The sequence below is a fragment of the Selaginella moellendorffii genome, unplaced genomic scaffold (genome assembly GCF_000143415.4).
Source record: "Selaginella moellendorffii unplaced genomic scaffold, v1.0 SELMOscaffold_2, whole genome shotgun sequence".
In the NCBI taxonomy this organism is placed as follows: domain Eukaryota; kingdom Viridiplantae; phylum Streptophyta; class Lycopodiopsida; order Selaginellales; family Selaginellaceae; genus Selaginella; species Selaginella moellendorffii.
In genome coordinates this window covers 3,528,538-3,556,036 of record NW_003314263.1, presented here as the reverse complement: position 1 = coordinate 3,556,036, position 27,499 = coordinate 3,528,538, and the positions used below count along the sequence as shown (strand labels likewise).

Genomic DNA, 27,499 nt, shown 5'->3' with positions numbered 1-27,499 from the left:
CTGAATATCCGAATAATTTAGCCACGTCACGTTGTGAATAGTTCGGTTTCAAAAAGCAAAAAGCTTTATAAAACACCGAATATTCTACGAAGCCACGTAGCCCTTTGTCGCGCGCCATGTGTCGCCATGGCGTAGGGGGCGTGGCATTCTTTAGGTGTGAAAGAAGCTATGGTGTGGCATTTGGCTGTGGCAACCCTCATCTTCCTTTCGCTATAAGGTAGGCGATAAATCGATCAATCGAACCAAATCTAGCTGGAATCTTCCTTTCTCTGTCGAGATGATGGATTCTCCTTCACCGTGTTCTTGCCTAATTGGTTGATTTCCTTTTTGTTTGTCCAAAGCAGTGAGTTATGGGGTCGATTCTAAACGAGGGATTGACCGATGGAGCAAGGGAAGATCATCACGACGAAGAAGCAGCCGGCCAGTCTTCCCATCACGAGCAAAGCTCCTCGCAGGGAAGCGATCCTCTGGTGATAACTTTCCGGATCTTCAATGTTATCACCGCCATTGCGGCATTGCTTTGTACCGCCGTGAACATCATCTCGGTGGTTCGCTCCTTCAAACATGGACGAGACGTGAGTTTGCAAAGCTTGTGCTTTTTTCTTCTTTTTTCTCGCGATGAACTTTTTCTCCTTCTTTTTGCAGATCTTTGAAGGCATTCTACGCTGCTATGCAGTGATCATTGCTTTGTTCGTAGCAGTCGCGGAGACAGAGCTGGAACACATATTGAAATTCTGGCGAGTAAGTTTGCGACTCTTTTCAAAGGTTCTGTGATCTTATCCAATGTGTATCAGGTTCTCGAGTACTGGGTCGGACGAGGCATGCTACAGATCTTGTAAGTTCTTAAGTCTTAGCTTCCAGGTCCTTGATCCTTGGAGTTTCTACAGTGTTGGAGTGATGACGAAGGCCTTGTCAAACGAGCACAGAGACAAGGCATACCAAGTTGTTCTTGCGGAAGTTGCAAGCGGTTTACTCCTTGCCTGTGGAGCAATCTACGTTATTGCGGTAAGAAAAACTTCCCTTTGATGGTAGTCACGATCTTTGTGAATTTGATCTCGGCAGGGTCTACTTTGCGTTGGAAAACTCAAGCGTTCTAGAGTGGATAAATCCAACTGGCGAGAGAAGGCTGTCAAGGATCTCGAGGTGGGTCGTCTCGAAAAAACAATTTGAGTTTATCCTACATGATCTTCCTTGCTTGCACAGGATATGGATAGAAAGAGAGACGAGCTGCAAGCTCTCTTGTCCAAGTGAGTGAATCACTCGTCCCACTGATAAATTATTTGTGTACACTACGCGTGGCCTTTGACACATATGTCCGCTTGTTTGGATTTTTTTTTCCTTTCCACTTTCTTTTTCATAAAATGACGAGATTGCGATCGACTTTGTAGTTTCTTTCCAGTAAAAATTTTCAGTACCGTTATGAAACTGTTGTTTAGTTGGTATAATCAACAGGCAAGAGGGTGATTTGAGCTATCACCTCAGCACAGAAATGTTTTCCAACACAAAACCAGTTTGCTTCTTCTCGAAGACAAACTCTTCACACCTCTTGTTTCTCGAGCCCTTGCTTCAGCTCCAGCACAGAATCCTCCGCCTATTCATCCATTGTTTCTCAAGATCTCACTCCAGCTCCAGCACAAAGTTAGCCTTCACTGGCTCCAGCTTGATTGGTGGGCTCCTTGTTGATTTTCTTCTCTCTCCATCTTAATAGCGATTGTGGCCTGTCAAAGATATTCCACAATCACCACTTCTGGTCAACGTTATTGTGTTAACTTATATTAACCACCCAAAATTCCTCACTTTCATCCACACAAGTTTTAAAATCTTTGATTTAGACTTCCCAGGAAATCTCCCAACCCGGCTTTATTTGCCACTGTTTCTACGTTTGATTCTCTTATTTGCTACTTGATCGCTACTTGATCTAGCCTGGGCCAACGTGCAGTTTGTTTACAGCGATAGGCTGGCTGTGATACATGTAGGGTAGGTACAAATATCTATTTAGTATATCGAAAGCATAGAGCTTATGAATTTGCAATGGTGTGCAAATTGCCAATACTAGAGATTTGCCGATATACTGAGCTAGCTGCTCTTCGTTGGCATCGTTGGTTGCTCCAAGAATGATACTTCTTGGAGGTAAACATCATTTTCTGCATGATAATCTTCTGGATAATTTCTGAAACAATCAAGTTGATTAAGCCAAAGTTCTCCAACATAATCTTTTGGGAAGAATTGACCAAAAGTGACGGACCTCTAAGCTGTGGTGGTAGTTTATTGGCATTCTTCTTGTCCAAAAGAAAATTCATTTGTGAATTTGATTTGTAATGCACCGCTGGTGGTCTAGAAATAGTACTCTACCACGGGTAGTGCAATGCTTCAGATATTTTGATCATTCCTGCTTGCTCTTACACTCTTCTTCATCTTTCTTTGCAACCTGATCCCGAAGAGCCTCAATCACTTTCTCTAGAGCCCCTCTCGAGTTCCCCCTGTTCTGGATTAACACCTCCGCGATATCAGCAGGAGTGATCTCAACCTTGGCGATCAGCTCCGCGATCTCTCCAAACTCCTTCTCAAACTCGCCCTTCTGCGAGATCTCAAGGTGAGTCCACGCCAGCACCTTGAACGCCTCAAATCCACAGTAGCCCATCAAAATGTGAAGGTCCATCCTGCCCGACCGCAGCAGTGCGGGATCCAGATCTTCCTTGTGATTTGTCGTAAAGATGATGATCCTCTCGCTCCCGCTACAAGACCACAGCCCATCGATGAAATTCAGCAGCCCCGAGAGTGTGAGTCGGCTGCTCTCTTCATCTTTCTTCTTGGCTTTCTTCCCGGACTCTCCATCTTTCTCCTTCGACTCTTCACTGGTTTCTTCCTCCGGCGCTGGCTTTCCCCTTTTCTTGAGCTCCAGCGAGCAGTCAATGTCCTCGATCACGATGATCGCCTTGTTGGAAATCCCCATGAGCAGCTTCCTCAAGTCGGCATTGCTCTTCACCTCCGTCAGCTCCATGTCATAGACATCGTACTGCGTGTAGTTTGCTATGGCAGCGATGAGTGACGACTTCCCAGTCCCCGGAGGCCCGTATAAGAGATACCCGCGCTTCCAAGCCCTCCCAACTCTCTCAAAGAAATCCTTACCAGCCATGAAGGAATCCAGGTCCTGGACGATCTTGTTCTTGAGCTCGGGATCCAGCGCCAGGCTCGAGAACGTCGAGGCATGCTTGAAAGGCACCGATCTCCACGGCTTGTTCCTGTAACCCCAGTCGTCCGAGTTTCCTATGTTGGTGTAGAGCTGCCGGTCTTGGTTCTGGTGCTTCAAGCTCTCTCCGAGCTTGATCACTTCCCTCATGTACTCGGGCAAGAGTGTACACTTGTGCCTCCTGTGAACTTGGACAACGTACTCTCGGCGTGTTCCTCCACTTCGATCAAAATAGCTGAAGCCTCCGCCGTTGGAGGGCTCGGTGACGTTGAAGACCCAGGAGAATGTGACGCCTTTGAACTTGTCCTCCACTCGCTCGCCCCTGGTGAGGTTGCAATTCGGCTTGCTGGCGTTCTTCACTCGCGTGAACTGGATCCTGTTTACCGAGCTCTTGGTGTTGGTGTCGGTGAGGTGAGCAACGTAGAGGTCGACCAGGTCGTAGATCTCGTTGGTGTTGTTCCGGACGTACTCTGGGATTGAGAGCTCTGTCTCCCACCATAGCCAAGTTACAAACCTCTTGAGCTTGAGCTCCAGAAGCAACCAGACGTGGGGCGGAACTATCTGGTTGAGGATCATGATGAAGCCCATGAGCGAACCGAGATGGGAGAAATACCCCCCTGCCATTGCCATCTTGCTCGTCTGCTGCTGCTGTTGCGAACACTGACCTTGCTGCGTCACTCTTATTGTGGTGTTGGCGTGTAGATGAAGCCGCAACGAAGCCAGCTCCCGCGTATTTTCTTGTAGAGAAATCTTCGTCAATCTCGTGAGTCATGCTCACGATGCGGTCAAAGGACTGTGTCAGCGGCGATAACTTTAACAATAGAATAAACTTCTACATGTCACCTGTTCCTTCTGAGGCTGCACACTAAATGAACAGTTTGAGTGATGGTCGCAGGGAAGTTCCCGAGCTCGTTCCATCGAATGGGAAGTGAAAAGATTCCAGGGGAAAAAAATGTTCGCTTTTTGAAAATTTTGGTCTGCATGACTTTCGTTGTTTAGTTCTTGTTCTATGAGAAGAGGACATACCTGAAGATCGATGGGCTCCTCTCGCTTGTAGTTGAAAAGAGCTTGAGAGGCTTTACCAGGCTTGTGATAGCAAACAAAATGCGCAACAGCGTTCTCAGTAGAAAGTCAATAGAAAATTTTAAAAAAACCCGCGTGGTGAATCGTCCAAGACTTCCCGAGTTGCCGGATTGGCTGCTGGTGCAATTCAGGTATGGTATCAATTTTTTCTTGCTGCTTCTTTGTCTGAATGAGGCTGCTGATAAGAATTTCTTACAGCAAGCGCGAAGATGATGGTTTTGAGCTGCTGCATCGTCAGACTACAAAGAATAATCACAATCTACAACTGGCGGTTGTTGTTGTGATTTCTATATAGTGCAACATCCGCCGAGGTCGGTGTTTCTTGCCATAATATATTTTCTCTTCTTGGATCTTCCTTGCCTGCATGCATTGCTTGCAGCCTTGATCGTGATTTCCAGGGAAAGTTTTCCGTGCGGCGCTGTGCTGGTGTGTGCCTGTGGTGCTATCACTCCCACGGCAGCCAGCGTCCATGACCAGCTAGTTTGCTTGCTTGCGAGAATCACTGTGTTATTGTATTTTTTTCCCTCGGGATTTGATCTCTAATTTGGTTGATATCCTTTGGTTGGAGTGGATCACGTGGCACCACGTGGCAGGGAGGCTGCGCCTCCTAGTGTTGGCCGTGCCCATTCCTGTCTTTGGTTTTTTAGTCTTTCGTGTGGGAGATAGATAGTGAGAGCTCTGTTTCTCTCATGTTATTCTCTCTTGGAATCAAATTGGTGCCAAATGCGCACTAACTTGTTGTGAGCTGCTCCATGCCGGCTTAGCTGAGCTTGAACCGCAACATTATAGCAAGTACTGTCTATATGTTTTCTTGCTTCAAATTCAAAGTGCCATTCGTTTGGTCTAAACATGTTCACAACAACCAAGAACCAAGTGGATTCTGCTGGATGCTGATTTAAGCAAGATTTACAAGGTTGATCCTTGAGGTACAGCTTTCTCAGATTGCTCTTTGTATAAATATGCTCTCAAACATTAGGATGGCTTCTTGAATGATGAAGCATATGGATGTTTATTCTGAGCTTGTCTAGAAAATTAGTAAAAAGCAATTAAAATTTTTTAAATTGTATTCATGGAAATTAACTATTTTGGTCACAAAACAGGATATATCTAAAGTATGCTTGAATATTCTAGGATATTCTGAATTTCGTGTATATAGTTTATAAACTTCCTCCTAATATTCAACTGTTTTACTGAAAAACATACCTCTGCTCTTCTAGCTTGAAGATTTTGGACCAGTCCATGCCTTTAGTCTCAATGACATGTGTGTATGTACACTCCTTAACGTCCTATAGGGATTAAACAAGCACAATGCTAAACTCTCTTTAGCACAAAAGGCTCAGCACTATTCATGGTCCTTTGGCCTCCCAGTATATCATAAGTTTCTTTCTCCTCATGCTTTTGGCTCTTACATATGCACTCCAAGATGTCCAAAAAGCATTATCAAATGTAGATTATACATGTGTGTAAAGAAACTAGTATTAACATTTACACTGGGATTGAACCTGGATCATACCTTGGCATAACACAAACCATGGGGATGATTGTGCAAAACATTATCATTGATGTTTTTTGATTGACATTTTCTCCTATCAACAGCTATAAAACCAGAAGTATACATCAATTGCATTAGAAAGTCAATTAACATCTTTGTTAGTTATTGATTTTTTTCATTATGATTTTTCTTTGCAAATTTTCATATGCAATTAAGATAAATGCATGATATACTGGTACAAAAAAGTAATTATTGCACATTCTTATTCAACAATACTTGATTTATTTATTTTTTATATAAAAAATATTAATATTATTTATTCAATACAATAAGCCTCCACCATGTGGCCATGATGGCTGAGATACGTGCTTAGTTTGGTTTATACCACATACTCAGCTTAGGAAAAACATTTTATTCACTAGCAACAATTCAATTACATTCCTCCCTACTGTAGAAACAAAAGAAATTGCAACATATAGTGACATGGTTACAACTCTAACTCTCATGTTACAGATCAAACAGGCCACTAGGTCCAAAGTGGAAGTGGAGGCCCCTAAATCAAATCCTAACCTCTGGAAGGAGAGGAGACATTGCATTAGACTTAGCCCAGGCATCAAGCCTTTGACTCATGGATATTGGGTAAGATATAAAACACTAGGGAGTATGTACATAAACCAAACTAATAGGTACTTTCTATTGTGTTTAAGAATATTTTTAATAAATATAAAATGAATATAATAACTTGGCCACTTCTTAAAATTATTTTTAAAGATGATCCCAACAAACAGATTAGTTTATCTTTATAACCTTGCTTTAAAGAGATGTGAGCGCATGGAATATGGAAAGGGAATAAAAAAATGTGCATATCAACCCTAACTTATATATGTAAGTAAATTTTTCCTTTCCAATTTACCAAGTTACCTCGTCTATTTGACCAATACTACCTTGGCCTTAGTTAAATTCCCTCACCAAGGTTCTTGCTTATTGTACCAGCTCCTATTTGGTCCTACTTAGTTTCAATTATTCATTACAAGAGCAATAAAGTGTTAGCCATCCATCTACGGTGTAAGCCACAAATTTTTTTTTTCTAATTTGCCAGTTTACCTCGTATATTCGACTAATATTGCTTTAGCCTTAGTTAAGTTCCTTTGCCAAGGTTCTCATTTATTACACTAGTTTCTACTTTGCCTTACTTGGTTTCAACTATTCACTACATAAGCAATAAAGCATTAGCCATCCATCCATGGATTCTCCAAATCTCTCCCAATCCCCCTCTCTGGGTTAGATTGACATGCTAAATAATGGAGCTTGGTGATATGTCACCACTATGATGTCAAAAGAATGCCCTGACGAGATGGAGGTAACTTTTGATTGCCCAAATTGCGTATACAAGATATCAACTTGGACATTTTCTTTTCACACACAGGCAAGGCCCCTCCGAGGCCAAAGGTGGTGCAACGTCCAAACAGTGCTCCTCCACCATCTGGTAAGAACACAATTGGTATGATCGCGATTCGCGACTGAAAGAACTCATTTGTGGGCTTGTGCAGTTTACCATGCCCTGGCTCCTTCAATGCTGGGAGGCCTTGCGGCAACAATCGTGCAAGGTGTGAGATCTAAAGAGTGTGGCTTTATTTTACGTGGTTTTCTAAACGATTTCTTTGAGTTTGAGCAGGAGCGGCATTTGGAACAAGTAGTGCCATGGCGCACTGCGTAGTGGATGCCATTGTAGGACCTTGCATACCGGCTTTGGTTGCGTTCAAGCACAAATCGTCCATGCTCCTCTGCAGAGCCATTGCTGGCTGGGCCGATGCTACTGTCGTGTGCTCGCCATTTATTTGCTTTTCTACTATTTATAATATAAATTATTTAGAGCTAAATACTTATATATTTAATTTGTTTTGCAGTGTGTGAATTCTAATCTCAATGATATTGGAAAGTGCCAGTTCCTGCTGGATCTTAATGAGTGCCACAAAACTTCCTCAGGTGAAATTTTTTCACCAAGGTCTTTTCATCTTTTCCTTCTTTTTCCTGTTTATTAATATGTTTAATTAATCAGGTCCATCCCAACCATGAGGGAGCTTCAAATCGTTAGATCTCCGACTTTTAAATTTAGCTTTCTTGAAATAATCTCTTCCAAAAGATGTAATATTGAATATTTTGTGTAGAAGATTAAGATAACAATGGGGATGTAGCTCAGATGGTAGAGCACTCGCTTGGCATGTGGCATTCCACAAGCCAGTGACCCATATGAAATTGGCTGATACGGCAAGAAATCTATAGAGCTTCTTTTATCAGAGAAGAAGTTTCTTCTCGCCATGGACCCAGAGATCCGATCCAAACTGACCACTCCAATCCCTTTTCTAAGACTATGGTGGTCCAATCTACTCCTTTGGTCTTCTAGTCGAATAGAACTTGGCCTCTTCCAAAATCCTTGGATTTTACATAAAAACAAAAGGAAACGTTAGGAATGTTACGTCCCCGCGAAGGAGATTCCAACAGCGACGCGAGTGACTCTCGATCGACTAGATTCTTTCTTCGAATCCATTCGTAAAAAGATTTAAAAACCCCGGACACTTGCAAAGGATCACAATGTGACTGATTGATGCTATTGACGGTTTGAGAATAGATGCGTTCCAAATAATGTAAGGTTTCAACCGACTATTGGGCCCCTAGATAATCCACTTTTGCCACCTACTTTAGAGCTATGGTACTTTCTAAAAAGCTGGTAGGGCAAATAGTGTGTTTTGACTTTAAGATGAAGGGATGCTTAACCGACACAGCATTGCTCATTGAGTTTGAGAAGATCCCATGCCCGAGCTTACAGCTGGACTTAGCCTAGCTATTCAACTGGGGGTAGTAACTACTATTCTGCATATGATGCACCTGTAAGAGCTGGCCAAGGAAAGTTTAACCATGATCTGAAATGAGGATTGTAGGGACTCTAAAATGGCATATGATGTGTTTGTAAATAAAGTGTGCCATGGAAATCTGGTTAGCATGCTGAAAGATGGTCTAGTATTTGAGTTAAACCAACAGGCTTCACAATGTAATACAAATCAGGCATTACATTTATTTGATCCAGATGATGGAGAAGGAATTGCATGTTAGCATTTTGTGGCAGACAAATTATGTGTGTAAATCAATGCAATCATAATAGTTATACAGTTGTTTTTTGTTCTTACCAGTGTTCTTTACTATCTCAAAATATAAGCTATATAAAATTCTAATATTAGGGGTTATTTTTCCAAGAATAACATATATATATATATATATATATATGTATATATGTATATATATGTATATGTATATATGTATATATATGTATATATATATATATGTATATATGTATATATATGTATATATGTATATATATGTATATATGTATATATATGTATATATGTATATATATGTATATATGTATATATATGTATATATGTGTATATATGTATATATGTGTATATATATGTATATATGTGTATATATGTATATATGTATATATATGTATATATATGTATATATACATATATATATATATGTATATATGTATATAGCCGTCAAAAGCGCTATTGAGGGAAAAAAAATTGGCTTTAGAAGGAGATTTTCAATAAACTTTACTTTGGTTTATAAGGATCCACTTAACATAATGGAACAAATGGAGCTCAAATGTCATAACCTTCATCTTAAACTAATTCTTATTTATCACAGTAACATGATTTGATTCATATATAAATTGTGGTTGCTTGTTTCTCATAGATTAGTGACCCCTTGTGGGGAAAAAATACACGACAACCAAGAAAGACAGGAAAGACTCCCCTAGGGCTTGTATTTCAGCAGTAACTACAAATCACTCATACTGAGTGCGCTGGATCTGCAGAAACTCCTCGATGATCACGGCGATGGGATCTTGACGGCCTATAAAAGGTCTCACCATCTTCAAGCAAAGAGAACTCCAGAACCCGAGAGAGAACACAAGAGCTGTAAAATAACTAAATGGCCGTACCTAATTTTCAAACTACTAAAAACTTAAACACTAACCAATGGCTGAAACTTTCCCAGCTAATAACTTTTCATCCACAACTCCGATCGACTTGATTTCACCACCAAAGAACTGTCCTTGATCAGATCTTCAACTTCATAGAAAACCACTTCTTCAAATTCTCACTTCTGAAATCCGTCACTTTTTCTCTCTCTAGACGAAATATTCATAGGAAGCTTCTTCAGCGAGCTTCTTCATTTTTCACCTTTTTTCTAACTCAGAAATACGTCAGTACTCACAAAAGCAACCTCAAATATGAAAATACGACCGTATATATGGTTGACACCATACTACCCTGATACTCGCGCCGCCCTCGGCACGCTGACTGCCATTAACCACTGACTTCTTGACTGGTTCAAACCCAACTCTGCTACACTTTCCTCTGACACCGCTCAACTCGGCTCCATTTGACTTCTCACACGGCGACACTCCGCCTCTTTCAACTCTCTTCTCCTACACTATTGCTGAGCTCGCCTCCACCGACGTCTACAGCCTCCTAAATAAATCCTCCTGGCGCTCCACACCTGAACTCATAAAATCTCCCCCTTCAGCTGCTCCTCTCAAGGATGTGCAGCCAACTCTACCTGCGTCTTCTACGCTTGTTCTTAAATGAAAACACCAACATACCTCCATTCGATTCTGAAACTTCCCATTCAGCTACAACCACAGCTCTCAGCTGGCCTTAGCTCTGGTCATCCTCGACTCTGATTCGGATGGCTCCAACACATTGGACTCTCGCTTAGCTACGGCTGTTTCAACATTTGAACGTGGATGGTACTTCTTCAATCGGAAACCATTGATCCACGTTGGCAGCAGGTTCCCACTCAAATCTGCCACCTGCACCGAGCCATTGTCGTTGACATTCACCACCACGTAAGGGCCCAGCCACCGTATCTTGAGTTTTCCTGGCCGTTTCCAAAACTTGCTGTCATACAGCAACACCAAATCCCCTATTGCAAACTTCCACTCTCGAATATGATCATCATGCCATTTCTTTCTCCGCTTCTGCAATGCCTCTCTAGCTTGGAATGCCAGCAGCCTCGTCTCATCCAATTGTTCTAGCTCGTTCAGCCTCTGCTGTATGGCACCGTCCCAGTCCATAGCATGCTCTACAGCCGTCCTCAAGGTTGGAACTTCAAGCTCCACCGGCAATAGTGCTTCCTGCCCATAAACCAACTGAAAAGGTGAGAACCGAGTGGTCACCTTAAAAGCAACTCGATATGCCCAAATTGCATCCAAAAGGCGCTTATCCCAATCCATCCGAGAAGCTGAGCAGGTCTTAGTAACAATCCGGCAAAGAGTTCCATTTGTACGCTCCACTTGACCATTGCAACGCGGGTAGTAAGGAGTAGACTTCGAGTGATAAACTCCATAAGTTTCTGTCAGTGCTACCACTGCCTCGTTCAAGAAGTGTGTACCCCGATCACTCACCAGTTCAAGGGGAACTCCAAACCGTGTAATTATCTGCTCATAAAGAAACTCCGCAACCTTCTTACCAGTATCCTCCCGTAGAGCCTTCACCTCAGACCATTTTGTAACGTAATCAGTGCAGACCAGTACATACTTATAACCTGTCTGTCGAGCTGGAGGAAACGGTCCGCAAAAATCAATCCCCCATTTTTCAAACGGCATCACTGGCAACAGTGGATGAAGAGGCTGGTAGTCACGCTTATCAGGCTTCCCTGCTCGCTGACAAGGGTCACAGGTTTTGACGTAGTACGTAACCTCCTTCCTCAATGTCGGCCACCAATATCCAGCTCTGCAAATAATCTCCATCGTTGCTTCTGTTCCAAAGTGGCCTCCATATGCCGAGTCATGGCATGCCGCTATCACCTTAGTCGTCTCATGTGGTAGCAAACACCGCCTCAGTACGCTATCTCGTCCAATCCGGTATAATACACCGTCTACCATCGTATAAAGTCGGCTCTGCAACAGAAGCCGTCGCTTCTGCCAGTTATTCAACCCTGCCGGATACTCACCATTGCCAAGGAACTTAACCATCTCGGCATACCAGTCCGGCACTGTTTCAAATTGGAAGATAGGTGCATCTGGCAAATCATCCTCTACGCCTACTTCCTCATCACTGTCCTGTGGTGGCAGCCTCGATAAGTGATCCGGCATCTGATGGCTGCTTCCATGTTTTAACACAATCCGGAACTGAAATTCCTGGAGCAGCAACAGCCAACGTGTGATTCTTCCCGTCTTGCATGGCTTCCCTATTAAATACTTCAATGCCTGATGATCGAGGAAAAACACGAACTCCTTGCCGAGTAGATAATGCTGATATTGCTGGATCGCATAGATCATGCCGAGTCCTTCCCTCTCAGTTGCTGAATAGCTCTTCTCAACCGTTGAAAGTTGACGGCTGCTGTAACATATTGGATGATCTGCTCGTCCATCTGAGCGTTGACACAGCACCACACCAATGGCCACTGCTGATGCATCCACATGAACGTGAAACTCCAGGTTCCAATCCGGCATCTTCAGAATCGGCGCGTTTGCCAGTGCCAGTTTCAAGCGTTGGAAGGCCGCCTCACATGCAATTGTCCACTCATATTTAGCCCCCTTCTTCAGCAGGCTAGTCAAGGGTAGAGCTTTCTCAGCGAAGTTCCTCACAAAACGGCGGTGATATCCCACATGCCCAAGAAATGCCTGCAGTTGCTTCACAGTCTCTGGTGACACCAACTGCATGATCACCTGCGTCTTGGCCGGATCGACAGCTAAACCTTCTCTTGACACTATCCGACCCAGCAGCACTCCATGCGTTACCCAGAACTGACACTTGAACGGGTTGAGAGAAATCCCATAGTGCCGACAGCGTTCAAAACACTTCTCGAGCAGGCCTTCATGCGCCAACTCGCTCCCATAGACACTGAAGTCGTCAAGGAATACTTCCATAAACTCTCGCATGTACGGCTGGAAAGCTGCTGTGACGACCCGCTGAAAGGTAGCAGGTGCATTACACAGGCCGAAGGGCATAACTTTGTAGGCGTAGCAGCCCCACTCAGTCACAAACGTGGTTTTGAGCTGATCCTCTTCTGCTATCTGCACCTGGTTATAGCCGCTGAATCCGTCGAGGAAGGAATAAAGCTCGTGTCCCGCCACAGCATCAAGTACCATGTCAGTAAAGGGCAGAGGGAAGCCATCCTTCTCAGTCACCTCGTTCAGCTTCCGGTAATCCACACAGACTCGCAGCTGGCCATTCTTTTTTGGCACCACCACAATCGGAGACCACTGGCTCGTTTCCACCTCGTAAATAAACCCAGCTCGCAGCAACTTCTCCAGCTCCTCTCGAACAGTCTTGGAGTAATTCGGGTTCATCCTATATGGCCGCTGCCGAATAGGCACTGCTCCTGGCTTGAGAATGATCCGGTGCTGAGCCAGCTTCACATCCACACCTCGCATGTCTCTATAAGACCATGCAAACATGTCGAGGTACCTGTAAAAGAGGCGCCTCAACCTCTCCTTAACTTGGACCGGCAAGTCAGCTCCGACCTTCACCACCTTTTCCTCCTCGGCTGATCCGAGGTTCATCTCTTCGACAGTTGGCTGAGCTGTGTATTGGCTACTACCTTGTCCTCCAGGCTGGATCGCTGGCTCTTCATCAATCTCTGGAACGGAACCATCTATAACTTCGGAATAAAAATGGCGGGGAAACTGCTGCAGTCGTTCCTGCTCCACTACTGGCTCCAAGTCCTCGACCTGAACCATTCCACAGCTCACATCACCACCAAACAACCAATGCTTGAGTCGATCGCTCGCTGTTCCATCTTCAAAAGGTGACAGCAGCAGGGCGTCGTAACCGGAGCAGGGCTCCACAGCTGCAACCTCCACTGAACTCTCATCATTCGACCGACTCTGCTCTGAACACACCTCACTCATACGCTCTCCTGCTTCTGATCCAGTCGTGGTATCACTGCTGTCATCAATCCCATCCACTATCGGCTCACACGCTACTGGAGTCCAGGCCAGCCTCTTCCTCGTCCGAACTTGGATAGTGCGCGACTTGTTTCCATCTCCAATCGTAATAGTCCCCTTCGGCCAACTTTGATCTGCCCAGGCCTGTAACAGCCACGGTCTTCCCAAAAGAATTGGATAATCCAGCTCGTGTCCAACCATCCTCAGCACCACGTAATCAACATAAAAGATAAAACCGGCAATCTCCGTCTTCACCCCAGTAAGTACACCAACCGGTCTCGAGCGAGAATGGTTCGCCATGCGGACACGAAAATAAACTGGAGACGGCTGCTCCAACCCAAGTTTCGACACCATTTGCTCAGGCATTACGTTGATGGCAGCACCTCCATCAATCACGCACCCCTTCAAGTGTTGACCTGAAATCTCTGCATCTATAATTGGATTCTCTGCTTCGATCATTGGCCATGCTGCATTCACTACCACCTCTCGATGGGCCTTGACTGCTGTGGCCACCACTTTCCTTAGACTTGGTGCCAGCTGTAGTAATTGCGCAAATGTGATACTCGGCTTCTGATTCTCTAAGTCCTTGAGCACGTCGTAGGGCTGAGTTTCTAGATTTAGCACCTGCTTATACCGGCGAGATCTCCGCTGGCCCATCTTTAACGGCTCACCCCCAAAATGTTCCTTGAATACCTCTGCCAGCCGCTGCGGCGTCGAGATGCCCACCTTCTTCATAACCTCTTGCGGATCCATTCCACCACTTACCTGGTTCGCGTCCGTTTCCTTGCCGTCATTAGGGCACTGAATAGTCCCCGTGATATTCTTGGCGAGATCTCCGCCATCGGCTATCGGCGCATCCTGAATGCCGCCTCCTTCCAGACCTAAGTCGATCCCCATTTTTTCCTTGTGGCGCTGCTCCTTCCTGTTTTGGCGAGCTATCATCTCTGGATCCTCCTGAGTATGCATCCGCTCAATTCCCTGTTCAGCCCTTGTTCTCGGCTCATCTCGGATGTACAACCCGCAGTCCCTCCGCTGCAACTGTGCTCGTGTGTTGACATTCCACACAGGTGTGTCCGCTCGTAACTCTTCAGAATTCACGAAAATGGCTTTAGTATCCACCACCTCTTTTCCCTTGTCCTGATTTTGACGCTAATTTGGCACTTGCAAGCGGTAGGGGCAATCCTCCTGCCGATGAAGTCCCTGTTTCTGGCATATCCCACAGATTGGCTGATACTCTTCAGACTTCTGTGCATTCGGACAGTTTGGCGCGATATGTCCAGGTTCCCCACACCGGTAGCACACTATCGGGCCTCGGCCTCGGCCTCCACCTCTGCCTCCGAACATTCCCATCCGGCCGCCACCTCGGCCTCCACCGGCAGTCTGCTGCAGCATTGGCCCCGAGTTCTGCACAGCCCCTGGAGCTCCTACGTTAAAAACCGGGTACGTCTCATACTGCTGGTGCTGAACCTGCTGCTGTGGAAATTGTTGTTGATGGTGAAATTGTGGTTGAACGTAATAGCTTGCGACTACAGGTTGCTGCTGGAACTTGGGCGTCACACAAGCTGGATGAGAAAAGCACTTCTCAGGCTTGTGGCCGAACTTCCCACAATACGGACAAGGAGCTTTTGCCGGTACCAGATTCGGACATTCACTAGGATAGTGGCCATATCCTTGACACTTAATGCACCAGATCTCAGCTCTCTCATGCACTGGCCGAGTTGGAGCTCCCAAACCTTGAACCAAACTCACTTGGAGTTCTGCCATCTTCTTGGTAAGTGTCTCCACCACATCTTCTTTCACTTTCGTGAGTTGGCTCTCAAATCCAGTCGTGTTTACTGCAGGTAACTGGAGAACTGACGGCTGGACCGAAATCAAAGGTGGAGCTGCTACGGCTCCAAGCACACCAGTCTGGTACTGTGCAATATTCGGTGAGAACAAGTTACCATATGTTACTGGTGGAGCTACAGCTGCAATATTTCGTGACGACATCCGGGCCTGTTCCCATGTTGCTGCGTGCTCCACTGCTGCGTTCAAATCTGCCGGTCTTTGCACCTTCACGTGGAACCCGATTTCAAATGGCAACCCATTCAAGAACCAGCGGACTTGGTCGTCAGCGGCAGGCTGTGGATCTTTCCTCCCGAGCAGCCTCTTGTAGCGAAGAACATAATTTTGCAATGTCTCTCTAGGTAACAATTGAATTGAATTTAGCTCGTCACTGATACGCTGCTTGAATCCCATAGGACGGAAAGCATTAAGAAATGTTGTTTTGAGGTCTGCCCAAGTTGCAAAGGCTGCTGCTGCATTCGCCTGACCATACCATTCTGCTGCCGCTCCCAGCAATGTCGCCGGAAACAGACGGACTCTCACAGCATCTGCCTGCTCCTGATTTTCTGTGCTGACGTTTTCAAAAGCAGTTACGTGAGCGTCTGGATCGTCAGTCTGTGTAAACGTTGGATACTTCATCCTCGCGTTGGCAGGCTGTGCCATTTGAGGATTTACTGCTTGAGGTGTGGGCGATGCTGGTTCAAATGGCCCCCACTCCTCCCAATTCAAACTTGAGTCCGAAGTCCTCGAACTAGTTTCAGGGCTGGTTTTAGGCGAATTCTGCAACAGCCTCCTCGCTGCTCGTTCAGAACGGCCTCGATTCTGCTCTGCCCTCCTAGTAGAAAAATCTAGAAAATTATCCCAGTCCGGGGATCTACCCGCCAGACCGAGAACCAACTGCGGCAAAGGGTACTTACTGCAGATGCCCGCAGATGACCGGCCTTTACTACGCAGTTACTGCGACTAAGCCCTCCCGACTAACGCACCAAAAAATGTGGGGAAAAAATACACGACAACCAAGAAAGACAGGAAAGACTCCCCTAGGGCTTGTATTTCAGCAGTAACTACAAATCACTCATACTGAGTGCGCTGGATCTGCAGAAACTCCTCTATGATCACGGCGATGGGATCTTGACGGCCTATAAAAGGTCTCACCATCTTCAAGCAAAGAGAACTCCAGAACCCGAGAGAGAACACAAGAGCTGTAAAATAACTAAATGGCCGTACCTAATTTTCAAACTACTAAAAACTTAAACACTAACCAATGGCTGAAACTTTCCCAGCTAATAACTTTTCATCCACAACTCCGATCGACTTGATTTCACCACCAAAGAACTGTCCTTGATCAGATCTTCAACTTCATAGAAAACCACTTCTTCAAATTCTCACTTCTGAAATCCGTCACTTTTTCTCTCTCTAGACGAAATATTCATAGGAAGCTTCTTCAGCGAGCTTCTTCATTTTTCACCTTTTTTCTAACTCAGAAATACATCAGTACTCACAAAAGCAACCTCAAATATGAAAATACGACCATATATATGGTTGACACCCCTTTTTTTTCCCCAGAATCTTTTCACTCCCATTCGATGGAACGAGCTCGGGAACTTCCCTGAACAGGTGACATGTAAAAGTTTATTCCATTGTTAAAGTTATCGCCGGTGACACAGTCCTTTGACCGCATCGTGAGCATGACTCACGAGATTGACGAAGATTTCTCTACAAGAAAATACCCGGGAGCTTCGCTGTGGCTTCATCTACACGCCAACACCACAATAAGAGTGACGCAGCAAGGTCAGTGTTCGCAACAGCAGCAGCAAACGAGCAAGATGGCAATGGCAGGGGGCTACTTCGCCCATCTCGGTTCGCTCATGGGCTTCATCATGATCCTCAACCAGATAGTTCCGTCCCACGTCTGGTTCCTTCTCACGCTCAAGAGGTTTGTAACTTGGTTATGGTGGGAGACAGAGCTCTCAATCCCAGAGTACGTCCGCAACAACACCAACGAGATCTACGACCTGGTCGACCTCTACGTTGCTCACCTCACCGACACCAACACCAAGAGCTCGGCAAACAGGATCCAGTTCACGCGAGTGAAGAACGCCAGCAAGCCGAATTGCAACCTCACCAGGGGCGAGCGAGTGGAGGACAAGTTCAAAGGCGTCACATTCTCCTGGGTCTTCAACGTCACCGAGCCCTCCAACGGCGGAGGCTTCAGCTATTTTGATCGAAGTGGAGGAACACAGCGAGAGTACGTTGTCCAAGTTCACAGGAGGCACAAGTATACACTCTTGCCCGAGTACATGAGGGAAGTGATCAAGCTCGGAGAGAGCTTGAAGCGCCAGAACCAAGACCGGCAGCTCTACACCAACATAGGAAAATCGGACGACTACAGGAACCAGCCGTGGAGATCGGTGCCTTTCAAGCATGCCTCGACGTTCTCGAGCCTGGCGCTGGATCCCGAGCTCAAGAACAAGATCGTCGAGGACCTGGATTCCTTCATGGCTGGTAAGGATTTCTTTGAGAGAGTTGGGAGGGCTTGGAAGCGAGGGTATCTCTTATACGGGCCTCCGGGGACTGGGAAGTCGTCACTCGTCGCTGCCATAGCAAACTACACGCAGTACGATGTCTATGACATGGAGCTGACGGAGGTGAAGAGCAATGCCGACTTGAGGAAGCTGCTCATGGGGATTTCCAACAAGGCGATTATCGTGATCGAGGACATTGACTGCTCGCTGGAGCTCAAGAAAAGGGGAAAGCCAGCGCCGGAGGAAGAAACCAGTGAAGAGTCCAAGGAGAAAGATGGAGCGTTGCCAGGGAAGAAAGGTATGAAAGAGGAAGAGAGCAGCCGGGTCACACTCTCGGGGCTACTGAATTTCATCGATGGGTTGTGGTCTTGTAGCGGGAGCGAGAGGATCATCATCTTTACGACAAATCACAAGGAAGATCTGGATCCCGCACTGCTGCGGTCGGGCAGGATGGACCTTCACATTTTGATGGGCTACTGTGGATTTGAGGCGTTCAAGGTGCTGGCATGGACTCACCTTGAGATCTCGCAGAAGGGCGAGTTTGAGAAGGAGTTTGGAGAGATCGAGGAGCTGATCACCCAGGTTGAGATCACTCCTGCTGATATCGCGGAGACGTTGATCCAGAACAGGGGGAACTCGAGAGGGGCTCTAGAGAAAGTGATTGAGGCTCTTCGAGATCGAATGGCGAAGAAAGAGGGAGAAGAGGGGGGGTAAAAATAAAATACCCTAAACATTGCACTAATCGTAATTAAAGTAACATTTAACTATGTTTTATGTTGTTTTAAAAAGGATTATGAGGTACTTGTAGTACGGTCAATTGAGATCAGATGGATCGTTGGCTATGCAATCCGTTTGCAATGAGGAGGAGAATTCTTCGTGGAAGAAGTTGGTGGTCACTGTGGCTCATTCATTCATAGAAGTTTAAATCATTCCACTAAGCTGGTTTTCGATCGCCGTTAATCGTGTTTGCTAGAATGCGATGCTTACGGCATAGCTCATTTGACCGCTGAGGACATCGACATGGATGCTCAGTATGAGAGCTTGGTGATTGCGTAAATTCTTCCTGGCTACCTTTTGCATCATACTTCTCAAACTATGCAGCAGCTTTTGGAATGTGGATGTAAGCACACAAAAAATGGGAGAGGAAAACTTGAAGGATCTTGTTCTTCTCACAACGCTCCTATCACGTCCAAATCTTCTCTAAACTTTCAAAGGTACACTGTGTGGTTTCTACTTTCTCTAAAGAAAAGCCATTGAATTGGCCAGGACTTTGAGCTAAGATCCGCCAAGGAATCAAGCTTTGCATGGCGCTCACGCTGGCCGCTCTTGCCAGTCAGATCGTTCGAGCTATCTTCTAGAGCGACAAATTTGATAATGTTGCCGCTCAAGTCGTATAATCTTTTGTCAAGCCCTGTAAAATTTCCTTCCAAAACAATGTTTCTTTCTAAGAAAAATCTCACTATCGATTTTTTGTTTTACATTCTGTCTCACAAGCTTGTTGCCACCATAGCTCCTGTTATCATGGCTATTAGAGAGTTTTCCTTCCCTTGTACGTTTTTGTTTTTGTTTTTTTATTTCCTGTATCTCCGAGTAAACTCTCAATGTATGTTGCTCCAGTGATTTGCATTTCAGGCACAAGATCGAGATATCGTCTTTATTGCAGAAGCAGACAAGAGCAGCAAAGTTTTCCATCGATAGCAGCCGTGAAAGCCATGTCGCAAGCTGTTATCACGCCCATCATGGAAGTGTGACAAACGAAACTCTCTCGTGGCCAGTGAGGACTCGTACGGCAGATATTGCGCCACTGCCTGATCATTGAGTTCCAAGGCTGTTTGGACACAAGGGATTCTTGACTTCGATGAATTATTGTTTATACTCCATCAGAGATTCATGTTCTTGACAGTTTCCAACTTAATATGTTGAAGAATATTTTACTAGAATATTCCTGCAAGCGTGTATAAAAGGGTTCTCTTTTGCTGCCGTTCCATACTATGGCAAAGAGAAAGTGGGATGGCATGACCAAGACGAGGAGGAAGAGAATGAATCCCTCAATCTGGTCGCGGCTGCCTCGAGACATCCAACACCAGCTCATCACTCACCTCCCAATCCCCACCCTCTGCCGCTTCTGCTCCCTCTCCAAGGATTGGCATGCGGCAATCCTCCAGCAGCAGTCGCGGCAGCAATGGTACATCACCTTTGCCAACTCCGAGGGTGAGTTTCGCATCTCACCCAACGGCATCTCCTGGAAGGTGTTAACTCACCCCCTCCCAGAGGCCCCAAAGGTACGCAGGATATTTGGTTCTCTGAGCACTTGCTCGGCAGGTTTGGTACTGGCCTTCTCTCTCTCTCAAACCTTTCTAGTGTTCAATCCAATGATTCAAAACAGGCACGAGCTGCTTCCGCGGCTGATCGGTAATGTGATCTTTACTGCCATTCAATCAGTGCCATGCGGTAGCGAAGGAATCTCGTACATCGTTGTTGCCGTGACTACTTCCGGTACCGCTGGCAACCTGCGGATGCACTTGTATGATTCGCGGGTGGCAGCGTGGATCTCTACTACAGACTTCCCTGTGCCAGACAATGGCGAGCTCTTCTGCCGTGGCAATAGGAACTACAACAACAAAAACATGCTGCTCCAGGGCGATCATCTGTACTTCTTCACCGTTTCGCCAGGAAATGTGACAAGGCTCAAATTATTCAACGTGTGGAACCCCAAAGCCACCCTTCGAACCGTGGCAACGTGGACGAGCCTGCCCTTGGGCTTTGATGCGGCTGGTTATGCGCGCACGGGCTTTGTAGAAAAGGATATGTCTCTCATCTCTTGTGGAGGTAATTCTTCATTCTTGTGTGGCTTTTTAAGCTGACGATTGTAGTTATTTGCAGGAAGGATTGTGCTTGGCATACTAGAACCAAGGGATGACAACAGGAACCTTGGAAGCCGCAGGTTTGGTTTTGTGTATCTGGACAAGGAGAGTTGCAGTTGGCAGGTGATGGCATCCTTGAGCCTTGACAGCGTTTTTTCGCCTGGGATGATAAAAAATTCCGAGTACACCACCATGATAGCTGTTGGAAACAAAAACAGTAGCGAGGTGGCACTGCTTTTTCAAGAAAAATGGGGATGCATCTTAAATCTGGCTTCTGGTACTTGGCATGCCAATTATCGGCACCCAGTGAGAAGTGCGATTCTTCCATTCCAGCCTTCCTTCCAGAATTTCTAATGACACATGTACCCTGGATTTACGAAAGAAAGTCTTAAGAACTTCTTATCCCATGATGTTACACATCGAAGCATTAGAAATCTGCTAGCCTTCTATTGCAGGTAATGTTACAAAGCAGGCAGGTGCTGTTTCAAAGCCTTGATTGAGCACTGGAGCAGAAACATGCACCGAGAAGAAAACCAGCATCGAATGAGCTGCTGCCATAGAATTAGACGAAGCCTCGTGAAAGTGATCACGGGACAGGGAATCCTGGGCTTGACAAGATCAGCAGCTCAGGGAGCTCCGTGTACTTTCTGCTTGCGAGCATCTCCTCCTGCTCGCCAACGTTTGAATAATCAAACGTTGACTTACGAAATCGCGGTTCATGTTGGAACTGGATCATCGCCGCCAGCGCCTATCGACGGTTCAAACAGCCCGGTTAACTCTTCCAGTCAACGAAAGGTCAAGGACCCGGTCAAAGACCTAGTCAACGTCCGCAACGTATAAAGGATGTTAAGATCGCTCGTCAGCTAGGAGAGCTATCAGGCCGCGACGAAAGGTACTTGAAGATGACCATTTGTATCAGCAGCTCTTGGATTGTAAGCACACAATAAATAGGAATTGTTTGAGTGATCTTGTTTTTTCTCACAAAACTCCCAATCTTGTCATTGCTCTTCTACACTACACTTGTGTAGTTTCTCTACAGAAACTGGAAGAAAAGCCGTCGAACTGGCTAGAACGTCGTGCTAGGATCCGTGATGGCATAGTTTTACATGTCACCGCTCTTGCCAGACCGATCGTCTGAGTTCTCTTCCAGCGCAACAAATAATTCTTTCTAAGTTGTGATAACATTCGTTCTTGCCTGTGTTTTTGTCCATGCTTAATATAATAATGTAGCCTTTGAGTGCCTTTACTATTTGACAAGGGTGACGTGTCACCGCTGTGACGCTTCAAAGTTAGGGCAAAAGAATGCGCGTCCAGAGGAATGCCCCGACGAGGTGGAGGTAACTTTTGATCGCCCAGGTTGTGTATACGAGACATCGACTTGGGCATTTTCTTTTCATGCACAGGCAAGGCCCCTCCGAGGCCAAAGGCGGTGCAACGTCCCAACAGTGCTCCTCCGCCATCTGGTAAGAACACAATCGGTATGATCGCGATTCGCGACTGAAAGAACTCGTTTGTGGGCTTGTGCAGTTTACCATGCCCCGGCTCCTTCAATGCTGGGAGGCCTTGCGGCAACAATCGCGCAAGGTGTGAGATCTAAAGAGTGTGGCTTTATTTTACGTGGTTTTCTAAACGATTTCTTTGAGTTTGAGCAGGAGCGGCATTTGGAACCGGTAGCGCTGTGGCGCACCGAGCAGTGGATGCCGTTGCAGGACCTCGCACGGTTCACCACGAGCACACGACAGTAGCATCAGCCCAGCCAGCGATGGCTCCGCAGAGGAGCATGGACGATTTGTGCTTGAACGCAACCAAAGCCTTCCAAGAGGTACCATTTTATTTTCTTTTCTAGTATCTATAATATAAATAATTTAGAGCTAAATACTTATATATGTTCTTCTTTTAATTTGTTTTGCAGTGCGTGAATTCTAATCTCAATGATATTGGAAAGTGCCAGTTCCTGCTGGATATGCTTAACGAGTGCCGCAAAACGTCCTCAGGTGAAGCTTTTCACCAAGTTCTTTTGATCTTTTCCTTCTTTTTCCTGTTTTATTAATATGTTTAATTACAATCAGGTCCATCCCAACCATGAGGGAGCCATCAAATTTTTAGTTTTTAGATCTTTTCAAGCCCGACGTTTCAGTTTAGCTTTCTTGAAATAATCTCTTCCAAAAGATGTAATATTTAAGTTTTTGTGTAGAAGATTAAGATAACAATGGGGATGTAGCTCAGATGGTAGAGCGCTCGCTTAGCATGCGAGAGGCACCGGGATCGATACCCGGCATCTCCATTCCCTTCCGGTGACACCAATCAGTGCCACGCTTTTCCTATTTTCGACCATTCTCCCGCAAGTCATTTTCCTATTTTCCACCATTCTTTTGCAAGTCATTTTCCTTGTGAGGTGCTAGATCAAATCGTTGGATGAGCCAATCGCCTTATCTCCAAGACTCCACAAGCCAGTGATCCATAAGAGATTGGCTGATACGGCAAGAAATCTATAGAGCTTCTTTTATCAGAGAAGAAGTTTCTTCTCGCCATGGATCCAGAGATCCGATCCAAACTGACCACTCCAATCCATTTTCTAAGCTTTTCTAAGAGTTTACCAAAGTAGTGGCTATGGTGGTCCAATCTACTCCTTTGGTATTCTAGTAAAATAGAACTTGGCCTCTTCCGAAATCCTCGGATTTTCTTGTGGCACAAAACAAAATCCATTTTCTAAGCTTTTCTAAGAGTTTACCAAAGTACTGGCTATGGTGGTCCAATCTACTCCTTTGGTATTCTAGTCAAATAGAACTTGGCCTCTTCCGAAATCCTCGGATTTTACACAAAAACAAAAGGAAACGTTAAGAAAACGTTAAAGAATGTTACGTCCCCGCGAAGGAGATTCCAACAGCGACGCGAGTGACTCTCGATCGACTAGATTCTTTCTTCGAGTCCATTCATACCTGCGAGGCGAAAGATTTAAAAACCCCGGACACTTGCAAAGGATCACAATGTGACTGATTGATGCTATTGACGGTTTGAGAATAGACGCGTTCCAAATAATGTAAGGTTTCAAGGAGTAAAATCGACTATTGGGCCCCTAGATCATCCACTTTTGCCACCTACATTAGAGCTATGGTACTTTCTAAAAAGTTGGTAGGGCAAATAGTGTTTTTTGACTTTAAGATGAAGGGATGCGTTTAACCGACATAGCGATTGAAACCGTGGGATGTGGGCCGATCCAACGGCATGCGAGCGCGTAACGCGCGGTACCGCGGGCGGGTGACGCGTGGCGCGTGTCGGGGAAGAGAGTGCGCCACCTGCCTGGTTGCGAATATTATTTAGATTCCCAGGAGGAGGGGGAAAAGAGAAAGCGCCCCATTGTCTTTATATATTTAGGGCTCTTGAGAGCGAGAAGCGCGGCATTCATAGCGCCCTTTTGGTGATTCTTTCTAGTTTCTCGCACGAGTGATGTGATCGTAGTTTGTATAGCGGCGCCAGGGTCTCGGAGGAATGCGGCATGCTCAGGCATCGATTTTCATCGATTCTCTCGTGGTTTGAGCAGCAATAGCATGATCTTGACTGGGAATGATAGGTAGGAGGAGGAATCGGCAGCGCGGCAGGCAAAATATTTGATCCAGGGATCAAGGAAGGGGGAAAGGAAATTCAAGGCGATGGCGTCGTCGACACTGCGATTGGCATCGCTGCTGCTCGTCCTCTTCTACTTCTGGTACCCCCAGCTCGGCATCGGCTCGAAATTCGCGCACTCGCCGCCCCGCCGGAGGCATTTGCTCCAAGAATCTGCCAGCAATCCGGAAATATTTCCAGGGAATCACTCCTCGCTGCTGTTTGCGCGCTCCAAATTCTCGGTGGGGAAGCACGACGAGGATCGAGCGCCGTGCGAGGGCGCCGCCAAGCACAAGGGTTTTTCCAGCCCTTGCTCCTACGCGATGGCACACGAGGACTGCCAATCCGGCGGCCTCTTCGAGTACATCCAGATCTACTACTGCATCGACGCCGATAATCCACACCCCCGGCTCAAGAACATCCTCTCCTTCCTCGCGATCTCCCTGTGGCTCGTCGCCCTCTTCTACATGCTGGGCAACACCGCCGCGGACTACTTTTGCTCGTGCCTGGAGCGACTGTCGCAGCTCTTGCGACTGCCGCCCACTGTCGCGGGGGTGACGTTGCTGCCACTGGGCAACGGTGCCGCTGACGTGTTCGCCAGCGTGGCGTCCTTCTCGGGCTCGCACCGTGGCGGCGCCGTGGGCATGAACTCGGTGCTGGGCGGGGCAGTGTTCGTGGTCACGGTGGTCACAGGCGTCGTGAACATCCTGGTAGCCAGCGGCGATTTCGCGATCGATGGGCGATGCTTTGTTCGCGACGCGGTGTTCTTCCTGGCGAGCCTAGGCTACTTGATGATCGTGCTGTGGAAAGGCAGCGTGAGCGTGTGGGAGTCGCTGGGCTACCTGGGGATCTACGTGATCTACGCGCTGGTGGTGGCGGTGTGGGAGGTCTGGAGGGCCAGATGGGAATCGCGGAGAGGAGATGAAGAATGCGGGGGGGAGTATGCCCGGCTGGAAGGATCCAAGGGGGCCTCGAGCATTGAGAGGGTGATCACGGTGCCGCCGTGGCTGTGGGCGAACCAGGTGGCGATCTACTCGCAGGAGCAGCAGAAGATCGAGGAGGACGCGGCAGAGGCGGCAGAGGCAGTGCGGTCGAGCAGCGAAGAAGAGAAGAAGATGACGCGATCCAAGAGCTTGCTCAAGCTGGGGCGCAAGGCCTCCCAGGTGCTGATCGAGTGGCCACTCCATCTCCCTCGCCGGCTCACAATCCCAGTGGTGGACGAATCGCGATGGTCGCGACCTCGCGCGGTGGTGGCCGCCACGCTCGCGCCAATCCTCCTGGTAGCGGTGTGGAGCGCCCAGAATGGGATGCCCATCACTGGCGATTGCCCGTGGCTGGCGGCGGGGATGCTGGTGGGGATCGTCCTGGGCGTCACCGCCTACTTTACCACGGTGGACGAGCGTCCGCCGCAGGGTCACGGCACGGCGGCGCTGGTATGGATCGCCGCGGGCTTCTTCATGAGCATGGTGTGGTTTTACGTCATCGCGCGGGAGCTCGTTGCCGCGCTGGTCAGCCTCGCGGCGCTACTGGGTATCGACGCGGCGATCCTGGGTGTAACCGTGCTGGCGTGGGGCAACTCCATGGGCGACCTGGTTGCCAACTCAGCGCTGGCGTCCCGCGGTGGTAGCGCCGGCGTCCAGATCGCCATCGCGGGGTGCTACGCCAGCCCCATGTTTAACACGCTGTTTGGGCTGGGCGTATCGTTTCTCATCGTGGCCGTCCGATCGCACGGCGCGGTGTACGTCATCCCCGGTACGGAGATGGCTATGCTCACCCTGGTGTTCCTCGCGGTGGCCATTTTAATGGCCATTGTGGGCATGGCCGTACATAGGATGCGGCCTAGCAAGACGCTGGGCGTGGGGCTCATCGTCTTGTACGGAGCATTTATGGTGGTGAGAGCCTGCAAGTCGTTTGGTATCACACTGGTATGGTAAAAAAGAAAAGAGTAGAGTTTAATCTAAATAGCGATCAAAGATCTTGACACACTGGCGATTACTTACTGTACATCTTTTTCTACTAACTTATGAAAAAGGAGATTTTTACTTTGCTGCAACTCTCTTGGCTCGCTTTGCCGGTGTCACGACCTTCTTTGGCTTGGATGGAGTAGTGATCTTCTTCGTGACCGCGGGCCTGGAAGATCTCCCGGTGGCTCTAGTGGTTCTAGTAGCTTTCACGTCCCGTGACTTTGGAGCTGGAGCTCTCGGCTTTGGTGCTCGTGAAGTTGATTCCTTTGAAGGCCTTGGGGCTCGTGAGGAAGGCTTGATCACCTTCACCTTCTTTGCTGGGGATGAAGATGATGCTTTGGGGACCTTGACAACCACTCTGGCTGGCGCTGGCTTGCGAGACGAGGATTTGGAGGACGCGGACGATGGGAGCTTGAAGGAGTTCTTCACCTTAGTGATCTTACCGCTGTTGCTGAGTGATTTGAGCTGGATGGAGAGCATCCTCTTGAAAGAAGTGGGCAGCCCCGAACTGTACTTCTCCACCAGGTACTTGGCGATGGCGTGCTGGCTCGAGCCAGTGCGTTCCTTAAGAAAAGAAATCGCTTCCATGACCATCTAAAGTAGAGACCAAGAACAAAGACACACTCGATCAATCAAGCTATAGAAACAAAGAAGAGACTTTTACCTCAACATAAGGCGGGTGATGGATGCTGGTGTTCTTCGACGACTTGGGCTTTGGATCCTTCTTCACTGGCGCCACGATTTTCTGCTCATCCGGCTTCGCTTGATCCTTGGCGGAAGCTTGCTTCGCTCGCGATGGCTTCCTGTTGGGTTTTGCTGTAGTAGCCTCACCCACGGCTTCCACTGCCACTGCCATATCGATCAATCACACCACTCTTTGGAAAGAAAAAGAGGAATTTCTGCTCGATCACACAACCCAGCTGAGAAATCCGCGGAGATTGCCACCCGTACCGCTAGCTAGGGTCTGGTGAACGAGGATAAGGAACAGGGGATTTCT

General features: G+C 47.0%; 6 protein-coding genes and 1 non-coding gene across 7 annotated transcripts; 5 read left to right on the top strand and 2 right to left on the bottom strand.

The window, feature by feature from the left end:
- Nucleotides 1–105: 105 nt before the first annotated feature.
- LOC9643276 lies at nucleotides 106–1,392 on the top strand. The gene is made up of 7 exons (XM_024662378.1): nucleotides 106–217; nucleotides 345–575; nucleotides 646–741; nucleotides 795–835; nucleotides 888–1,005; nucleotides 1,063–1,143; nucleotides 1,204–1,392. Exons 2-7 carry the CDS (start codon nucleotides 351–353, stop codon nucleotides 1,249–1,251), a joined length of 609 nt encoding a protein of 202 aa, XP_024518146.1. The 5' UTR covers nucleotides 106–217; nucleotides 345–350; the 3' UTR covers nucleotides 1,252–1,392.
- Nucleotides 1,393–2,167: 775 nt separating this feature from the next.
- LOC112341751 (AAA-ATPase At4g30250-like) lies at nucleotides 2,168–4,048 on the bottom strand. The gene has a single exon (XM_024662368.1). The coding sequence runs from the start codon at nucleotides 3,818–3,820 to the stop codon at nucleotides 2,384–2,386; it is 1,437 nt and encodes a 478-aa protein (XP_024518136.1). The 5' UTR covers nucleotides 3,821–4,048; the 3' UTR covers nucleotides 2,168–2,383.
- Nucleotides 4,049–17,332: 13,284 nt separating this feature from the next.
- Nucleotides 17,333–18,831, top strand: LOC112342581 (AAA-ATPase At4g30250-like). The gene has a single exon (XM_024664622.1). The coding sequence runs from the start codon at nucleotides 17,373–17,375 to the stop codon at nucleotides 18,783–18,785; it is 1,413 nt and encodes a 470-aa protein (XP_024520390.1). The 5' UTR covers nucleotides 17,333–17,372; the 3' UTR covers nucleotides 18,786–18,831.
- Nucleotides 18,832–22,467: 3,636 nt separating this feature from the next.
- On the top strand, nucleotides 22,468–23,131 carry LOC9643273. The gene is made up of 4 exons (XM_024662783.1): nucleotides 22,468–22,519; nucleotides 22,588–22,757; nucleotides 22,848–22,929; nucleotides 23,005–23,131. The coding sequence occupies exons 1-4, from the start codon at nucleotides 22,486–22,488 to the stop codon at nucleotides 23,019–23,021; spliced, it is 303 nt and encodes a 100-aa protein (XP_024518551.1). The 5' UTR covers nucleotides 22,468–22,485; the 3' UTR covers nucleotides 23,022–23,131.
- Nucleotides 23,132–23,146: 15 nt separating this feature from the next.
- On the top strand, nucleotides 23,147–23,219 carry TRNAA-AGC. The gene has a single exon. It is a non-coding gene; the product is annotated as a tRNA-Ala (tRNA).
- Nucleotides 23,220–24,279: 1,060 nt separating this feature from the next.
- Nucleotides 24,280–26,591, top strand: LOC9661389 (cation/calcium exchanger 4). Its single transcript, XM_002963016.2, has one exon. The coding sequence runs from the start codon at nucleotides 24,586–24,588 to the stop codon at nucleotides 26,470–26,472; it is 1,887 nt and encodes a 628-aa protein (XP_002963062.1). The 5' UTR covers nucleotides 24,280–24,585; the 3' UTR covers nucleotides 26,473–26,591.
- Nucleotides 26,467–27,476, bottom strand: LOC9661388 (histone H1). Its single transcript, XM_002962618.2, has 2 exons — nucleotides 27,167–27,476; nucleotides 26,467–27,096 (listed from the first exon to the last, which is right to left on the bottom strand). The coding sequence occupies exons 1-2, from the start codon at nucleotides 27,356–27,358 to the stop codon at nucleotides 26,578–26,580; spliced, it is 711 nt and encodes a 236-aa protein (XP_002962664.1). The 5' UTR covers nucleotides 27,359–27,476; the 3' UTR covers nucleotides 26,467–26,577.
- Nucleotides 27,477–27,499: the final 23 nt, after the last annotated feature.

Bases quoted from the DNA above. Each gene is read 5' to 3' on its own strand.
- LOC9643273 (XM_024662783.1), top strand. From the start codon at position 22,486: ATGCTGGGAGGCCTTGCGGCAACAATCGCGCAAG. The intron at 22,520-22,587 runs GTGTGAGATCTA...GAGTTTGAGCAG, and splicing joins TGCGGCAACAATCGCGCAAG to GAGCGGCATTTGGAACCGGT. The intron at 22,758-22,847 runs GTACCATTTTAT...TTTGTTTTGCAG, and splicing joins CAACCAAAGCCTTCCAAGAG to TGCGTGAATTCTAATCTCAA.
- LOC9661388 (XM_002962618.2), bottom strand. From the start codon at position 27,358: ATGGCAGTGGCAGTGGAAGCCGTGGGTGAGGCTACTACAGCAAAACCC. The intron at 27,097-27,166 runs GTAAAAGTCTCT...TCTCTACTTTAG, and splicing joins ATCACCCGCCTTATGTTGAG to ATGGTCATGGAAGCGATTTC.
- LOC9661389 (XM_002963016.2), top strand. From the start codon at position 24,586: ATGGCGTCGTCGACACTGCGATTGGCATCGCTGCTGCTCGTCCTCTTC.
- LOC9643276 (XM_024662378.1), top strand. From the start codon at position 351: ATGGGGTCGATTCTAAACGAGGGATTGACCGATGGAGCAAGGGAAGAT. The intron at 742-794 runs GTAAGTTTGCGA...AATGTGTATCAG, and splicing joins ACATATTGAAATTCTGGCGA to GTTCTCGAGTACTGGGTCGG. The intron at 1,006-1,062 runs GTAAGAAAAACT...TGATCTCGGCAG, and splicing joins GAGCAATCTACGTTATTGCG to GGTCTACTTTGCGTTGGAAA.
- LOC112342581 (XM_024664622.1), top strand. From the start codon at position 17,373: ATGGCAATGGCAGGGGGCTACTTCGCCCATCTCGGTTCGCTCATGGGC.
- LOC112341751 (XM_024662368.1), bottom strand. From the start codon at position 3,820: ATGGCAATGGCAGGGGGGTATTTCTCCCATCTCGGTTCGCTCATGGGC.